General features: G+C 48.7%; 1 protein-coding gene across 1 annotated transcript; it reads left to right on the plus strand.

Annotated features, from left to right (window-relative positions):
* Positions 1-11,521: 11,521 nt before the first annotated feature.
* LOC123160928 (F-box/LRR-repeat protein 13) lies at positions 11,522-14,300 on the plus strand. The gene is made up of 3 exons (XM_044578778.1): positions 11,522-12,642; positions 13,405-13,548; positions 13,658-14,300. Exons 1-3 carry the CDS (start codon positions 11,674-11,676, stop codon positions 14,036-14,038), a joined length of 1,494 nt encoding a protein of 497 aa, XP_044434713.1. The 5' UTR covers positions 11,522-11,673; the 3' UTR covers positions 14,039-14,300.
* The last annotated feature ends 3,167 nt before the right edge of the window (positions 14,301-17,467 follow it).

The raw sequence follows: 17,467 nt of genomic DNA on the forward strand, positions 1-17,467 counted from the left end.
GAGATGAACTCGAAAACGGGGTCAAATTCGAGGATTTTGTGGATTTTGGATGGATTGCGAGGTGGAGATGGTGGGGAAAGGTGAAATCCACTTGCAACTCAATGAATTCACAGATCAAAACCAACAAAACTTCATCAAAACTCACAAATCACAAAACAAAATTGGGTGGCTATTTTTGTGGGGATTTTCGAAATTGGGACAAAATCAACAAAATCAAGCTAGAAAACAAGGTGTGGGGGCTCCAAATCCGTGATCAACGTGGCTCATGATACCAAGATGATGTAGGGTAGAACCCTAGGTGGCTGATCTTTCACGATTGGAGCGGATCTCATGAAGAACACGAAGAACACGAGGGGGAAACACGAGGGGAAACATGAGAGAATCACTCAAACCAACAAGATTCGATTACACATGTGCTAGATCCTCGAAACACAAAAAGATACACGATCCACGATCAACTAAGGACGATACAAGTAGCACAATCTTCTCCGTGAGGAGGTCTTGAGGTTCTTCCTGTGATGGGGTCTTGAATCCTCTTGGGGGATCTTCTCCGAGGAGGCGCGATCTCCGAGGAGAAGGTAACCAAGTGGATGAGAAAAGCTCTCTCACAAAATGAGCTAATCCTTTGCTAACCCTAGAAAAGTGATGGAGGAGTCATTTTTTAGGCAAAGGGGGCGAAGGGGTACATGGGCTTCGGCCCAACATGCACACGCAGGTGGGGGGGTCCAGATGATCCGGGCTTCAGGAACCCAGATGGTCCGGGAGGTGGTCCGGACGGGGCGGAGAGGCAGGCGGCGTCCGCGGCGGCCTGGAAGTCCGGAGGGGGGTCCGTTCGTCTGGCTGGGGTCCGGATGATCCGGGACACGTCAGGATGGTCCGGCTTTGGGGTGCAGCTTCAGGTGCTCTCGGGTGGATTTGCCGGATCATCTGGACTGGGATCCGGATCGTCCGGGCTCTGTTCGGATCGTCCGAGACCTCGTCCGGATTGTCCGGCCAGCCTAGGACTTGGCTGATTTCCTCTCCGTCTTCACGCAAATCTTCCGCTTCTGATCCTCCTTGCTCCTTAGCTTCTCCATGTCTAACTCCTTGGTACCTGAGCATGCATAATGTCTCCGTTTGAGGTAGTAGCCATGTCTCATGTGCATCGAAGTGGAATTGTGAGAGGAGAGATGTCACCTTGGTTTCAAGTGCTCTTGCACGTGCTCGTGTCATGGGTCCACTAGGCACTTGGTGAGACGATGATAGGTCCATGGGGATGACCCTGGGATGCTTCGCATCATGTTGCCTCTATAAAAAATCAAGGGGGGAGGTAGCGTATATCATTTCGCACACAAAGGTGACACGTCCTCCCCCCCCCCTCGGGAACCACCAATCTTCTCGAGAGAAGCTCCGGTTGGCAAGAAGCTTATACCAAAACTTGTCCAAATGCGGCCAATTTTTTACCACCGCATGTTGGTGCCATGAAATGACACCATGCCAAGTTTCATGATTTTCAGGTGAGTTTTGAATTTACAGGAATTTAAAAACCAAGTTTCTCAATGTTCCCGGCCGAGATGTTTGAATTTCATTCCCATTTTTTGCATGGGACCTATAAATTCACCCAAAGACACACATGTGATTTTTCAACAAACTTTGGTGCACTGGAGCATGTGCTTGTAGTTCAAATTTGAATTATGCACATTAAATGCCTAGAAACTCAACTAATGCATAAAAATGCCAAACGAACCGGGAATAATTCCAAATTTATACACAACACTCATGTAGTTGCATGTTCACTGTACATAAATGTTCTAGCAATTAAAACACCATCCTTTCCCTCCATAACACCATTTTATCATTCAAAACATAATGAAAAAATCAGGCACACCACAAAAAGTTTACTACCAAGAATCGTGTGGGATGCGATATAAAATATCTTGGCGAACCATCTTGTCTGGCTTACGCAGGAAGCTTCGTCGTCTATAGTCCACCACCCGCGCTAGAACCACACTTGCGCAACAGTTTCTCGCGGCACCGAGCGAAATTTTTCTACACCGCGGAAATATCTATCTCCCCGCCCCCTACCTCGCACCAAAAGCCACATTTACACTGTTCCTCCTTGCTTTCCAATTACAAACCTTCACTGCTGCTTACTGGCGGCTCAGCCTCCTCGCCGGCGACCCTTCTTCTTGCAGCGACGCCTCCTAGCCGGTGACCCTTCTTCTTGCAGCACCGCCTCCTCGCCGGCGACCCTTCTTCTTACAGCGCCGCCTCCTCGCCGACGACCCTTCTTCTTGGCGTGTGGCCTCCTCACCGCTGGCCCTTCTTCTTGCTGCGTGGCCTTGTTGATATGGTCAGGTAATCCACACCCCACCCACACCATCCTCCTCCTTCCCTGTCCCACAAGCCTCGACCGATGGTGCGACACCTTCTGCCGAAATCACTGGCCCCGTCCTCCAATTAAGCGCCGCCCACAGCCATTTTGCACGCAGTATAACGTGGAGCTTAGTAGCATCCGGCAGCGGAGAAACAAATCGCGGCCGCACGTGTGCACGAGGTTGCTATGGCTACCATGCATGCCGACCGCCAGATCTTGGAGGAGCACCTCGTCTTTGAGACCACCGTCGACACCGCCACGCGGTTGTCTACTTTAAAATATAGTTTGTGCTGTTTTATTGAGGCCACTGCCAGTGCCTTCTGGCGATTTGTTCTCTGTAATGTTAATATGCAATCTAATGTTCAGTTAACAGTTTGGTCTTCTAAAATGTAATGTTCAGTTAATAGTTTGGTCCAACAATTGCTACATTTCATAGTACTGTTCTCAAGCATTCTTTTTTTGTTAACTCTCCTATCTTCTAGTACATGTTTCTATTCTGCAATGTCGTGCTCAGTTAACTATTTTGGTTCATTTGGTCTGCTGTCGATTTAACTGTTTGGTTCAATTCTGCAATTTGATTTTCATTTGTTGTGGGTACAATTTTGTATTGTTATGTATGTGAGAAATAAATCGAATTTGGCTGTACTCAATACATATTCTACTGATAGTATGGCAACTCTCACTTAACCTGATCAAGATCTTCCTTATGTGTGTTGTAGGGAAACAATGGGACACACTGCGGTTTACCATCGAGGTTTGCTCATGCATGGTCCTTTCGCCAATAGCACATTATTATGCAGTTGCAGGAATCATTCTAATATTTAGGTTTCTTACAATTTGGTCTTGCACATGTAGGTCCTGCTGTCGGAGCCTTAGACCCACTGTTCGATCCATTTTGCATATGGGGAAATGCGATGTCCATGAATATCAGTCAAGTCAAGAAACTCAAAAAGATTGTTAGGATGAAGAAACTTGCAACGAATAACAACAAGATCTTTGTTTGCACAATGAAGAAGACATCAGTCAACTATAGGATGGTTCTAACTCTGTTACCTTGTTTTTACCCCTTGTGCCATTTCAAAATTTATAACAACGATTTATGCATATCTTTGTTTTCAGTACTTTCCAAAGCAGTTCAACGTTGATTACCTCTCAAACCACCTGCATGGTAAAGAGGCAAGGAAGGTATTCATTCAACACCCACGGTACAATATTGAAGTCTTCTGGAAGAGGGCGAAGGTTTGGCGGGCAATTATCCATAGCCACTGGCCTAAAGTTGCAAGGACATTCAACATCACCGAAGGCACAATATTTGCCTTCCGCTTCTGCAGTTTCCCAGATGAGATTCATCTGTCTATTTACCATGTATGATGCTACTTTCCAAAGGTTTTCGATGTTGCATGTGAAACTTGGTGATGTTGTGTAATGGCATAACTAAGTGCTGAAGCTATCTGATGTAATTCGATTATGAAATCCTGGTTGCCGTTATATGGATATGAAATATCTGGTGTGTTTTATAAGAAATGTCAATTTGATTACTACATGGATTATCAATAATAGGCTAATTACCCTGCTTATTGGGGTTTTCTATTGCAGACGGTTACTCAGACAGCATCGTGGGCGATGAACTCAAACAACCCACACGGTTTCTAAAAGTAGGCGTGTCCGATCAACTAACAATCACACACGGCTTCCGATAGAGAACTGTTTGCGTTAGGCCACCTTGCACAAACGTTTCCACACAAAACTGTTGTGATATACATATGAACAGAAATGTTTTTCTAGGATTCACAGTGTGGGATGTACATACGAACGGAAATGATTGTGTTTCGATGCCTCGCCCGATCACACATAAGCTCATTTTGCCCCCGCATGTGTGGCCGGAGGGCCTATCCCCGACGGTTTCTATGTCGTGTGGGAAGGACCCCCCTATCGCACACACTCACTAGGCGACAGTTTAAAACTCCGTCACGGAAAGGGGTAAAAACGTTTGTATAACATGTCTCTGCACCAGTGGTGAAACTATAAGCCCCTATCTTTCAATGAGTCTGGTTGAAACTTTTTGCTCATGTGTATGGGACAAGTGTTAGCTATCATAGAAGACTATATGATGGTTGAGTATGTGGACTTGCCAAAAGGCTCTGATACGTGACCCTTCCTGAAAAGATGATGAGTTGTAGTTGCAAAGTTTACTGAGAACATAGTTTGTTACTTTCCAATAGAGCTTATGCTTTTACTTCAATGTTGTGATGAATTGTTACTTGTTCAAGAGAAGTTATATGATAAAATTTATGTGATAAAATTTTATGATAAAATTTTGTTGCTGTTATAATAATATGCATGATGCTTCTATGTCCGTATTTTGTTTTTATCGACACCTCTCTCTAAGCATGTGGACATGTTTTTCGATATCGGTTTTTCGCTTGAGGACAAGTGAGGTCTAAGCTTGGGGGAGTTGATATGTACATTTTGCATCATGTTTTCCTATTGTTATTTATAATTTTTTATGCATAATATTGCTTTATGGAATAATTATAATCCCTTTTCTCTCAAAATATGCAAGGTTTACACAAAGAGGGATGCCGGCAACTCGAATTCTGGACCTAAAAAAGCTACGTCAGAGTTACCTATTTTGCACATCTTCAAATGAGCTAAAAATTTACGAAGAATTGTTTTGGAATATATGAAAAATAATGGAGCAAATAACTACCAAAGGGGGCCCACCAGGTGGGCACAACCCACCTGGGCGCGCCAGGCAGCCCAGGCGCGCCCTTGTGAGTTGTGCCCTCCTCGGCCCACCTCCGGTGCCCATCTTCTGGTATATAAGTCATTTTTACCTAGAAAAAATAAGAGGAGGACTTTTGGGACAGAGCACCGCCGTCTCGAGGCGGAACTTGGGCAGGAGCACTTTTTCCCTCCGGCGGAGCGATTTCGCCGGGGGAACTTCCCTCCCGGAGGGGGAAATCATCGTCATCATCATCACCAACAACTCTCCCATCTTTGGGAGGGCAATCTCCATCAACATCTTCAACATCACCATCTCCTCTCAAACCCTAGTTCATCTCTTGTGTTCAATCTTTGTACCGAAACCTCAGATTGGTACTTGTGGGTGACTAGTAGTGTTGATTACATCTTGTAGTTGATTACTATATGGTTTATTTGGTGGAATATTATATGTTCAGATCCATTATGCTATTTGATACCCCTCCTATATTGAGTGTGATTATCATTTGTGAGTAGTACTTTTGTTTTTGAGGTCACGGGAGAAATCTTATTGCAAGTAATCATGTGAACTTGATATGTGTTCGATATTTTGATGATATGTATGTTTTGATTCCCTTAGTGGTGTCATGTGAACGTCGACTACATGGCACTTCACCATATTTGGGTCTAAGGGAATGCATTGTGGAGTAGTTATTAGATGATGGGTTGCTAGAGTGACAGAAGCTTAAACCCTAGTTTATGCGCTACTTCGTAAGGGACTGATTTGGATCCAAAAGTTTAATGTTATGGTTAGATTTTATCTTAATACTTTTCTCGTAGTTGCGGACGCTTGCAAGGGGGTTAATCATAAGTAGGAGGTTTGTTCAAGTAAGAACAACACCTAAGCACCAGTCCACCCACATATCAAATTATCAAAGTAGCAAACATGAACCAAACTTACATGATGAAAGTGACTAGATGAAATTCCTGTGTACCCTCAAGAATGCTTTGCTTATTATAAGAGACCGTTTTGGCCTATCCTTTGCCACAAAAGGATTGGGCTACCTTGCTGCACTTTACTTACCATTACCGTTACTTGCTCGTTATAAATTATCTTGCTATCAAACCATCTCTTACCGACAATTTCAGTGCTTGCAGAAATTACCTTGCTGAAAACCAATTGTCATTTCCTTCTGCTCCTCGTTGGATTTGACACTCTTACTTATCGAAAGGACTACGATTGATCCCCTATACTTGTGGATCATCACTCTCCGCCTTGATGTACGGCCGCACATGCAGCGGGGCCGCCGACGGGTAGATGGAGAAGGTAGGCCGCGATGTGGAGTGGGCAGGAGCACTCCTCGATGACGCGGAGGAGGAACCCGCCTCGTGGTCGTGTTTCCCCGTCTTCGCAGGGATCCACTTCCACATCCCCATGACGCGAGGCGACTGGAGCTAGGGTTTAGGCGTCGGGGCTCGAGGAGGGAGGAGCAGATGGAAGTGGAAGTGCGGAAGTGGACTGGTTGGTCTACAGCTTCCACATTAAAAAGGACGGGCGGGGGCGGCTGGGCATGCAGATTAGATGGGGCAGGTGGGAAACAGTTGGACGGCCGATATGCGAGCCCGGGAGCGGACGACCAATCGATGCGTGCTCGTCCGTCGAATGTCCATCTAAGCGCAAATTCAATAAAAAACTATACCCAGTTTGTGTCAATGCGGACATGAAAGGAATGTTTTCGGGTTCGCTTCGCGCGTTGGGACCACTCCATCTATCTGTTTCGACCCAAACGGGTCAAAAACGGACCACATCCATTTCTACCCAAATGGGTCAGAAATGGACCAAATGTGGTCGTGCCTGGGAGTTGGCCTTAGAGCAACTCCATCCGGGCGACCCAAACGAGCGCGCATTTTATCCGTTTTTGATCCATTTGGGTCGGCCTAGCGGACAACTGTGTCTCCTTTTTCATCTCAGTCGGCTCTTCCACCCAACACTGGACGACGCATTTTTGTTCGCGCGAACTTTAAAAAAATATGTACGCATGCATCCAAATTTAACTTAATTAAACATAAATGACCGGTCAACCAGCGACCAAAGTCCACTTAAACATTAATAAAACTTGAAAAAACTAGCTTGTCTGCGCGCTGCCCTAGGCATCGTTGTCGTCATCCTCCCTAGCGCTGATGAGGTCGATGAACGCTGACGCCGGCCCAGCCCAGTGGAATGCGCTCTCCCACACCGCCAGCGCTGCTTCCTTCGCTGTCTACCTCGTCGACTGCACTGCTGCGACACGACGGGCACGCTCCTCTTCTCTCTCCCGGTGCTCCTCCTTCTCCTCCCATGCCCAGCGGGCATGGCGCTCCTCTGCCTCGCGCTCTGCCACTCACCCTCGACGCACTCCTCTGCCAGCACGTGGGCCCTCCATCGCTGCAGGTATGCCGCCTCTTCCTCCGGCGTCACGCCCAGCTACACGGGCAGCACACGGACCCACTCGCAGAGTTGTCCGGTCCACTGGTACCTTTCCGGCTCGGGCTCCATGGGCGATGGCTCGACCTTGGGCTCGGGGAGCGTCGGCGGTGGTTGGGGGGATGTAGTCCCCAGCCGCTGACAACACGAGGGCCTCCTACAGGCCCTCCCGGTGCGCGCCCTCGTCGCGCCTGCTCTCCTCTAGGGCGCGTTGTATCGTCGTCGCCTCCTCCTCCGACTGGAACACTGTTGGCGGTAGGGGGATACCAGGGTTAAGCTGCACGCCACAGCGACGCTCCTCCTCGTGCTCCACCACGAACCAGACCTCGCAGTTGGGAGAGTCCGCTGCCGCTGCTTCGACATCAGGAGCTCACGGTGCTTGCGCACCTCCTCGACATGTGCTCACAGCGAACGGGCACCGCCAACACCGGGATGCGGTGTGGGTCCAGATGCCAGCCGTGGGGCAGGCTGACATTTGGATAGGGTAGCGGCTAGCGGTACTGCCAGTGCAACCGGGATGTACTGCCTATCCTGTTCTCGTGGCAGCTCGCCGTGTCAAGGAGCCGCTTGCGGCGGCGGAGTAGGCGTGCAGGACGAGCTGGCGCCAAGGTAGAGCTTCCCCTTGCTCTTGCTAAACAACCCCATGGCGAGCTAGGGTTTTGCGATCGCTGACGAGGGAGCACACCTGGCCAGATGTGGACGGGGGAGGGGAAGTGGATGAGGGCAGACCCCCCCCTGCACGCTTGCATTAGAAAAGGACGGCGGCCGACAACTTTCACCCACTACAAAGCGGGCCCGAGGTCGGTGGTCGTGTTTAATACGACTGCGGGCGATGGTTAGGCGGTCGACAGGTGGGGCCGTGACGGACACCGAGCGGACGCACATGAGGTCTATCTCGTGTCCGCGTGGCGTAAATTTGGGTTTGAAATGCGTCCAGACGAATACTGAGCAAAGCTTTTGGGTTTTAGAGCATCTCCACTCGCGCCCCCAATAGGCCTCCCAGGGCATTTTTTTCGCCGGCAACGAAAAATCCCCCCAGTCGCGCCCCCAGGACACTGATTTCCGCCGGTTAGGCCCATTTTTTGGCCGAGTGATCCGAGGCCGAACCTAGTGCGTCGGGGGCCGCTTGGGGGCTCCGGCGGAAGGGAAAACAATGCATGGGCCACCACTGTCAGGCGTAAAACATTTTCCCCACCTCTAGATTCGCCCCCGCGCGCACTACCCTTCCGCCGTCGTGCTGATCCCGGCGCCGCCCACCTGCCCACCGTCGCTAGAGAGGCCATTTCCTTGCCGAGAAAGAGATGGTTCACCGCGGCAGCCTCCACCCTGCTCCTGGGCGAGCTTTTCCGATGCTCCGGCCACGCAAAGCGGGGATACCGGTGGCTGCACGCCTACTACGCCCGCCAGGTGTTCGGCGATTTGTCTGCTCGGCAATGGACTCGGACGACGAGGAGGCGTTCGCGGCGCTGCTGGAGGAGGAAGCCGGTGACAACGCCCAGGACGAAGAGCACCTCATGGTCCTCGCCGCTCTGGCAGGCCTATTGGCGAGCAATGCAAAGTCGTGGCGAGGTGTCTCGGCGTCGGGCCGACAGAAGGCAAAGTAGAGGCATCGGCTGGAGGGCTATTGCTTGCTCTATGCCGACTACTTCGCCGACGCTCCACTGCACGGCGAGAAAGTATTTTGGCGCCGTTATCGGATGAGTCAAAAGCTCTTCCTCGGGATTGTGAATTCCATCCGTGAGTTCGAGAGCTACTTCAAGTGCAAGAAGGATTGGACCGGCAAACTTGGATTCACCTCACTCCAGAAGTGCACGACAGCTATGAGGATGCTTGCATACGGAGCTCCCGGTGATATACTGGAAGACTATGGATGCATGGTCGAGTCCACCACCATTGAGTGTTTGTACAAGTTCTGCAGGGCAGTGGTGGCAGTGTTTGGACCACAGTACTTGCAATCACCCAATACTGAAGACACTGCTCGGATCCTAGCACAAAATGCAACAAGAGGATTTTTTGGGATGCTTGGAAGCATCGACTGCATGCATTGGACATGAAAAAGCTGTCCATTTGCTTGGCAGGGGATGTACAAAGGCGCCAAAGGAGCTTGCAGTGTGGTACTTGAGGCAGTGGCCACACAGGACCTCTGGATTTGGCACTCCTTCTTTGGTATGCCAGGAACTACAATGACATCAACGTACTGCAGTGCTTGAATGTCTTTGCCAAGCTTGTTGAACGTCATGCTCCTCCGATGAACTTTGAGGTCAATGGGCGCCACTACGACAAGGGATACTACCTAGCAGATGGCATCTATCCGAGATGGTCCACATTTGTGAAGACTATCTCAAACCCTGTGCCAGGAGGCAAGAACCCCTATTTTGCCAAGTGTCAGGAGGCTTGCAGGAAGGATGTCGAGCAGACATTTGGTGTGCTCCAATCTCGATTTGCTGTTGTCCGGTACCCCGCTCTGACCTGGTCGAAAGATCAAATGTGGGAAGTCATGACTTGCATGTCATCTTGCATAACATGATCATTGAGAGCGAGCAGGAAGAGCCAATACTTGACATTGAACCATATTACAGGCAGGGTCCTCTTGCCCAAGTTGATCACCAGCTACCGTCAACCTGGACTGCCTTCCTCAATATGCGTCAGGAGATCCGAGAGCCACAGGTGGATGAAGAACTGCAGCACGATGTGGAGCACCTATGGAGGCTCAAAGGCAACGCCTATCTCGACGTGTGATGAAATATGAGTTTTTATTTATCTTCAAATTATGAATTTGATTTGTATTGATTTATATGATGAACTATGTGATACAAATTAGTTTATGTTGAATTTGTGCCAAGCACGTCGAAATTGAGCCAATTTGCGTCGAAAGTGGGCCGAAAACGATGGCTGGAGGGCGATTTTGGGTCGGCGACTGGGAACCATAGCCCCCACGCCGATTTTATCGTCAGTTGACCCCGGCAGCGCTATTTCAAGCCCCTGGGGACCGAACGGCCGGAGATGCTCTTAGTACACGTGTTGGACCGACGTTTTGGTCTTTTTTTAGGATAGACCAGGTTTGGTCCTGTAGAGGGGCGATTTGATTATTTGTCATCACTTACTGTGGACTTTGACATTTTGCCACTCATTACATTGAAATTGATCTGGTGACACTTCTTAGTTTGCATTTTGATTTTTTGCCACTTTTCAACACAAAAGTAATCTTTGTAAATGAAAGACAAATGGAGTGCACAAAGCAGAGGACAAAACTACCCCTTTACCTGTTTGACTGAAACACATAACACATCCTCCTCCCCAAATCGAGATGAACCCTAACTCATAACTCAGCCGCCGCCGTATCTGCTGCTCCCGGGCGGCCCCGCCGCCGACGCCCCTGCTGCTACCGGGCGGCCCTGCAGATAACCGGTGGAGGAGTGCAGGTGGGCGCTGCTTATCAGTCGAGTCCAGCCCACATGGTCCCATGGGCGGCGTCCCTGAACCACGCATAGCCGAGCGCACCACAGCGGCTAGGGAGCTGGAACGGCGCCCGGCGCGCGAGTGCTTCAGGCTGCCAATGACCCGTTCGCCACTGACACCCCGCCTGCCCCATGCTGCTCTTGCTTGCCCGTGTACTAGTGGTACAACAGCTGCTGCTGGTCGCCGCTGCCGCACGTAGTGCTATTAGTGTTGCTCACGCCTCGTGCCTCCGCACTGGCCGGCCACGTAGAGCACAAGCTGAACGAACGGCAGCTGATGCAATGCATAATCCCAGCGCTTGGAGCGGGAGCAATCAATATAGCAGTTCTGCGCCCGCGAGACAGGAATGAACGGACAGGAAGAGCTCATCTATCGACTCGGTCAATCGAGAACATGGGCAGGTTCGGGATTTCACATGGGCAAGGCCAAATCCTCAAAGTTCCAACTAAGAAGTGGCAAAATATCAATTACAAAGTAGACAGTGGCAAATTGTCAAAGTCCCAAGTAAGTGGTGGCAAGAAATTAAAATCCCCCTTGTAGAGTGGCCAGGAGTGTGGAGGCTCTCTCACACACGCCGGTTCGCCCAAAACCCTCCTCCGCAAAAAAGAATCCTCTTCTTCTTCCTCCTCCGCGACCGCGTGCTCTGCGGCGGCCTGCCCCACCCACTGACCCAGTCGGGGCGGACACGACGATGCTGCCCGGGATAGCCCCGGAGACACCGGGGCTGAGCGACGGCGCCGGGGCGCTCGAACTCGTGTACGCCTCCTTCCCGGTGTCGCCTGTCTGCACATTCCCCTCCCTTTGCTGCGCCGCCGCCGACGGAGACAAGACCGACCGCGTCAGCCGCCTCCCCGACGATGTCCTCCGCCGCGTGGTCTCCCTCCTGCCCGCCAAGGACGGCGCGCGCACCACCGTGCTCTCCTCGCGCTGGCCCGGCCTCTGGCACTCTGCGCCACTCGTCCTCGTGGACACCCACTTGCTCCCCGGGGGCGCTGCGGGGGTTCGGCCGGCCCGCGCACGCGCCGGTGCCGTCTCGCGCTTTGTCTCCGCCGCCCTCGAAGCACATCCTGGGCCCTTCCCCTTCGCCAGCTTCACGTGCAGTTTCTTGGACGGCGCCGACCGCCGCGTGCTCGCGCGCTGGTTCCAGCTCCTTGCCACCAAGGGCGTCAAGCAGCTCATCTTCGCCAATCGCCCTGCCCCGCTTCCCGGCCTGCGCCTCCCTTCCTCACTCTTCAGCTGCGCCTACCTCCGCCGGCTCTGGATCTGTGCCTGGGTGTTCCCGGAGACCTCCACCCTCCCGCGCGGCGCCGGCTTCCCCAACCTCCGTGAGCTCGTCCTCGGCCGCACCGTCATGGAGGACAAAGACCTCGAGTTCGTGCTCGGCGTGAGCCCCGTGCTGGAGATCCTCGTGGTCGCCGGAAGCGAGACCCGATTGCACGCTTGTCTCGCCAGCCCCAGCCTACGGTGCGCGCAGTTATGCTTGTCCGCCCTGGACGAGGTCGCCGTGGTGGACGCCCCAAGCCTGGAGCGTCTCTTCCTCATCAGTGGCATGACCAAAATGAGCACGACAGTCAAGATTGGCCATGCTCCTAAGCTGCGCTTGCTGGGATACCTGGAACCAGGAATGCACATACTGCAGATTGGCAACACCACCATCAAGGTACGTGCGGCGCCAGCTCACCTCATTTCTGACTTTCCAATAATTCCTTTTATGATATGGACTGAACAAGATTAGTGCCAACAGGCAACCATGTTCTAAACCTCAGTTTACTCAGCCAAGAACTCATACTAGATGCCCTCACGATTAGCAAAAAAGAATCATTAACATGATAAACCGACATAGTACTAGGCAACTACTCTGGTAATCGGTTGTCCATTTCTTTCTTGCAGTCCTGCCGGTATTTGTAGGAGGCATAATATTGTTGTGCATTTGGAAACGGTTCATCACCAACATAGTTTTGGGAATTTTCATCAATGAGGCTGTAATACAGTTCCGCACTTAAGATTAATGAACTTGCCGTTTGAAGATACAACACATAATTGCAATTTCACAGAACTGTCCAACTTTTACATTTCAGGGGGGAAAATAGGTAGGAGGAACACATAATTGCAATTTCACATAACTGTCCGAATATTCATTTTGGAGGAGAATTAGGTTGGGGGAACACATAATTGCAATTTCGCAGAACTGTCCGAATTCACATTTTGGGGGAACACTAGGTAGGGGGAATACGTAAGTGTAGTTTCAAAGAAGTGTCTGAATTTTGCACATTGTAGTGATCACAAATTCAGTAAAAGGCCTAGTACCCTGTTGATCACTACAAAGTAAGGTGGCAAGGTGACTACAAATACCATTTACTGAATCTGTGAAAACTGCATGCACATCGTCGGTGATTGATTTGTGGCTTTTGGTGCATCGCAGGCTGGAACAAAGGCGAGCGCAAGCACCACCGTCTCAAGCGTCCAGATGTTGGCCTTGCAACTGCATTTCGGAGTCCCCGGTGAAATCAAGATGCTTCCCAGCTTCCTCAGATGCTTTCCTAGTGTCGAGACGTTGATTGTCCAGGTACCCCCCCCCCCCCCCCCTTTAGATCATCAGCGCTACATTGCATCAGATTGCTGCTGCATAATCAGCAGAATGTGCAGCTGAAACTGTTTGCTGAACTAAATTGCAGTCTGCGGACACTAGTGGACCCGCCACCAAGCTCAGCGTCAAGTTCAGGCAGGGCACAAGTCCTATTGAGTGTGTCCAGTCACAGCTCAAGACTTTGTTTTTCCGCGAGCTACAAGGGCATCGTGGCGAGTTCCATTTCCTCACGTTCATCGCGGAGAATGCGCAGAAGCTGGAGAGGATGTACATCTGGGTGAAAGAAGACCTGAGTTACCCCGCGAAGGTATCTATGGGTGCCAAACTGAGGGCTCTTGAGTCTGCTAATTGGGCTAGCAGGGACTGCAAGATGCTATTCAGGACCAGTGAATTTCCTGGAGGTGGTACCCCTTTCAACCTCGCAATGGGAGTAGATTTATCATTTGCCGACCCCTTCTTCTGCCACTGAAAGCCTGAAGATTTCAACTGCAATTGGTGCGCGTTAGGACAGAGCCCTGCTTCTACTAGTATCAGTAGCTTTACTTGCTAGTCATTTGTTAGTATCTGGATGATGATTGATAGCTTCAACGAACTTGGCGCGGTTTCGGTGGCGGTACTTGTACATCAGTACAAAATTCTGAAAAGCATGTGGGTTCAGTTCATGTGGTAGTAACAGGGACCTAGACATTACCTGAGCTGGTATTTTGCTAACTGCATTACCAAGTTTCTCCTCGATGGTCCTTGATGCAACCAAATTAGATAGTAGAACGTAGTTGCAGCAGGATATCTCACTTGACTCATCTTATCAGTGAACTTGGCTTTTTATAGAGCGCGGGGCTTTTGAAGAACTGTTACGGCATATACTTGTTGGGGTCAGTGTGATTGTGTGAAGTGGGAGCTCCAATTGATGGAGCAGTAGAACACTTTAGTGAACCTTAATTTGGAGTTTTTCACAAGCGGACTCTTCCTTGCGCTTGGCCGCGATTCACTACCGGCTCTTTGTGCTTGTTGTTGACAAGGTGTTTTCTTCGGTCTATTGCGCGTGTGCGCCTGCATCAGCACATACTGTACTCGTGTATTCAGATGAGAGTGACATATCACTACAACATGTAGATACACGATTTGTTTAATTTGTGTAGCAACCATAACAAATTTGTATGGTCTCGCTCGGGGGCAGGGCATTTTGGAGGCCTTTTAAAAAAATTCAAAATTCAAACTTTACAGTTAAAAAAAAACCTGAAAAAGGTATGCAAGGATGAAAAATAATCATGAACCTTGAGGATGAATAGTACATGTGCTCATAGATTTGTTTTTTTTGTGTAGCTCCCATTTTAACGAATTTCGTCCTGAAAATTTACACATGTGCATCATGCCATCAAGTACATGTGATTTTTTTTTCATGAAACGTAAAAAATATGAATTTTGAATTTTTTAAATTCAGCCTTCATGGGGCTCGGCCTCCGTTTGGCATTTTCGCTCGCTCGACTCCTCTTCAGTTAAAGACAAGAGAGTAGAGAAATGTTTAGGGCCTGTGCACTGGTGGCTGGAGCCAACTTGTTTTTTTTTCTTTTCAAAACGGAGGTTTGGCTCATCCATTAATTGAGAATGAACTTAGAGACGTTTTTTAATATAAAGTCTAAGGCATTACTTTCCTGGCATGATTTATCTCGAAGCTTTGTGCCGACAATGCACCTAAGGGGAACACTCGTGCATTTCTCTCATTCCAAATCATCCAACTAACCAGCATAGTAAGAAAAGCCATGGGCCATGGCCCTTTGATTTGTCATATGCGCACTTGACATGTTGATCCTCACTCCTTGATGGGTCTTTTTGCAACCCGCGATAAAGTATCAAGGCATTTCTAGAAGAGGTGGGCTGCAACTTCGTTTTCTCTCCTAGATGAAGAGCATAAGACACATTTGGGCATCTCCGCTTGTGGCCTACCTATACGCGGTCTAAATTCAATTTTTCTTAGATAAAAGGCATAAGCAATGCCCGACTTTAAATTAATAAAGCCAATATAGATAAGGTATTACAAATCAAGAGTAACCAGTTCAAACACAGAGCTAGATAAAATTTACATGGGCTCAAAAAACAAATCACATGCCGACCAACACATTGAGGAGAAATAAAACTATGCCTCAAGAGCCTTTGTTAGTGGCGTGGATGGCTTTGATCAGACAAAGCACCATTGCGGCTACTTCAGAGTCCTTCCTCCTCCCGAGAGGGCTCCACTACTACATGAAAAGTGGTCATTTAAAGATACAATCAGTAGGGTGATTTGGAAGTTTTTCTTTAACAACTAATTTGTTCTGAAAATTCCACAACACCCAAGCCAAGGCCGCAAAGTTATGTCAAGCAAGCCTAAGTTGTTGACCCCTAAGGTTTTCCAGAATCGCAAGGGCATCCTAAATGGAGTTCGGATCCCAGGATGGCTCGAAGCATTCTCTAGCACAACTCTAGAGATATTTGGCAAGGGCACATTGGATAAGAATGTGATAAGCATCTTCAGGGTTCCCATAGAGAGCACACTTCCCATCGGCCATTGCGTTTATGTTACATCCCAATTTTTTCAAATTTAGGAAGTGCATGTTTGCTCTCTCATAAGAGGGGTTAGGTAACCCCCAAGTATAAGGGTGAAGTAACCAAGCAATAAGTATTTCCCTCTGTAGAGAACCAAGGTTAATCGAACCAAAAGGAGTTTTTTCCAGCAAACAAAATCGCGGGTACGTGCACACAAAACATAATACGAACTTGCCCCCGATACTTCATGAAGGTTGCCAGGCTTCTTGTCATGCTAGTCACAAAAATAAATTGCACGGTATAATAGGAATTGATAGAAATGCAAAATAAATAATATGGTACAACAAGGTAAAACAAATTTGGTGATGTTTTCAGTAAAGGAAAATATACCCCGAGGGGCATAGGTTCAGTGTGGCATCTCTCCAAGCAGACAAGTGTGGTGTGGTGAACAAAATACAGTTGGACAACAATTAAATTGCATTATTTATATTTACGAATATGATCATTCATGGTATAATCTCATATAGGCATTACATATGTGGTATGTAGGCCTTTATCCAACTGCATCTACAACTAATACTCCACCACACGACCGCTATCCAGCATGCATCTCGAACTATTAAGTTTATGACAAACAGAGCATTGCAATAACCAAGATGACATAATATAGACAGTAAAACTATCATCCATGTGTGATAAAGAAACCATCGTTTTATCCTTAGTGGCAACAATACAATACATGTATGTTCCCCTTGTCACTAGGATGAATCACTGCAAGATTGAACCCACTACTATGCACCACTCCCTCTAATGAACTACCCATCAATCTTGGCCAGATACAACTAATATATTAAAGAGCATACATAGCTACTTAATTATATAAGAAATAATCTTAAAAAGATTCAATATAATTCAATAAACAATCTGATCATAAAGTGACAGTTCGTCATATACCAAGAAGCACACCACCTATTACATCATATTGATCCCGATCATGTGAGCCAGCTCACGGGAACTTTGTGTTGAATCATAAGGGAGAGAGGATGCCCTCTAGCTATTGATATGGACCCTAAGGTCCCAACGGAACTACTCACACATGGTCACTGAGGCAACAAGGTTGATGAAGACGCCTCCAATGATGGATTACCCCTCTGGTAGGGTTCTTCCAAATTATGTCATCCTCAGCGTCCTCAATGTGACGGGTGTCCCAAAGGCTTGACCAAAGGGGGGAAACTCACGAATGTGGGCCAATGACCAGGATTTTGATTGTGGAAATCCAAGCGCCATCCTTCATGGCCTTCCTAATCTTTTCAATTCTTCTCCCGGACCATAGATTAGAGGAGCAATATCTTTGAGTTTTTTCACCATGCACCCA

The sequence above is a fragment of the Triticum aestivum genome, chromosome 7B (assembly GCF_018294505.1).
Source record: "Triticum aestivum cultivar Chinese Spring chromosome 7B, IWGSC CS RefSeq v2.1, whole genome shotgun sequence".
In the NCBI taxonomy this organism is placed as follows: Eukaryota; Viridiplantae; Streptophyta; class Magnoliopsida; order Poales; family Poaceae; genus Triticum; species Triticum aestivum.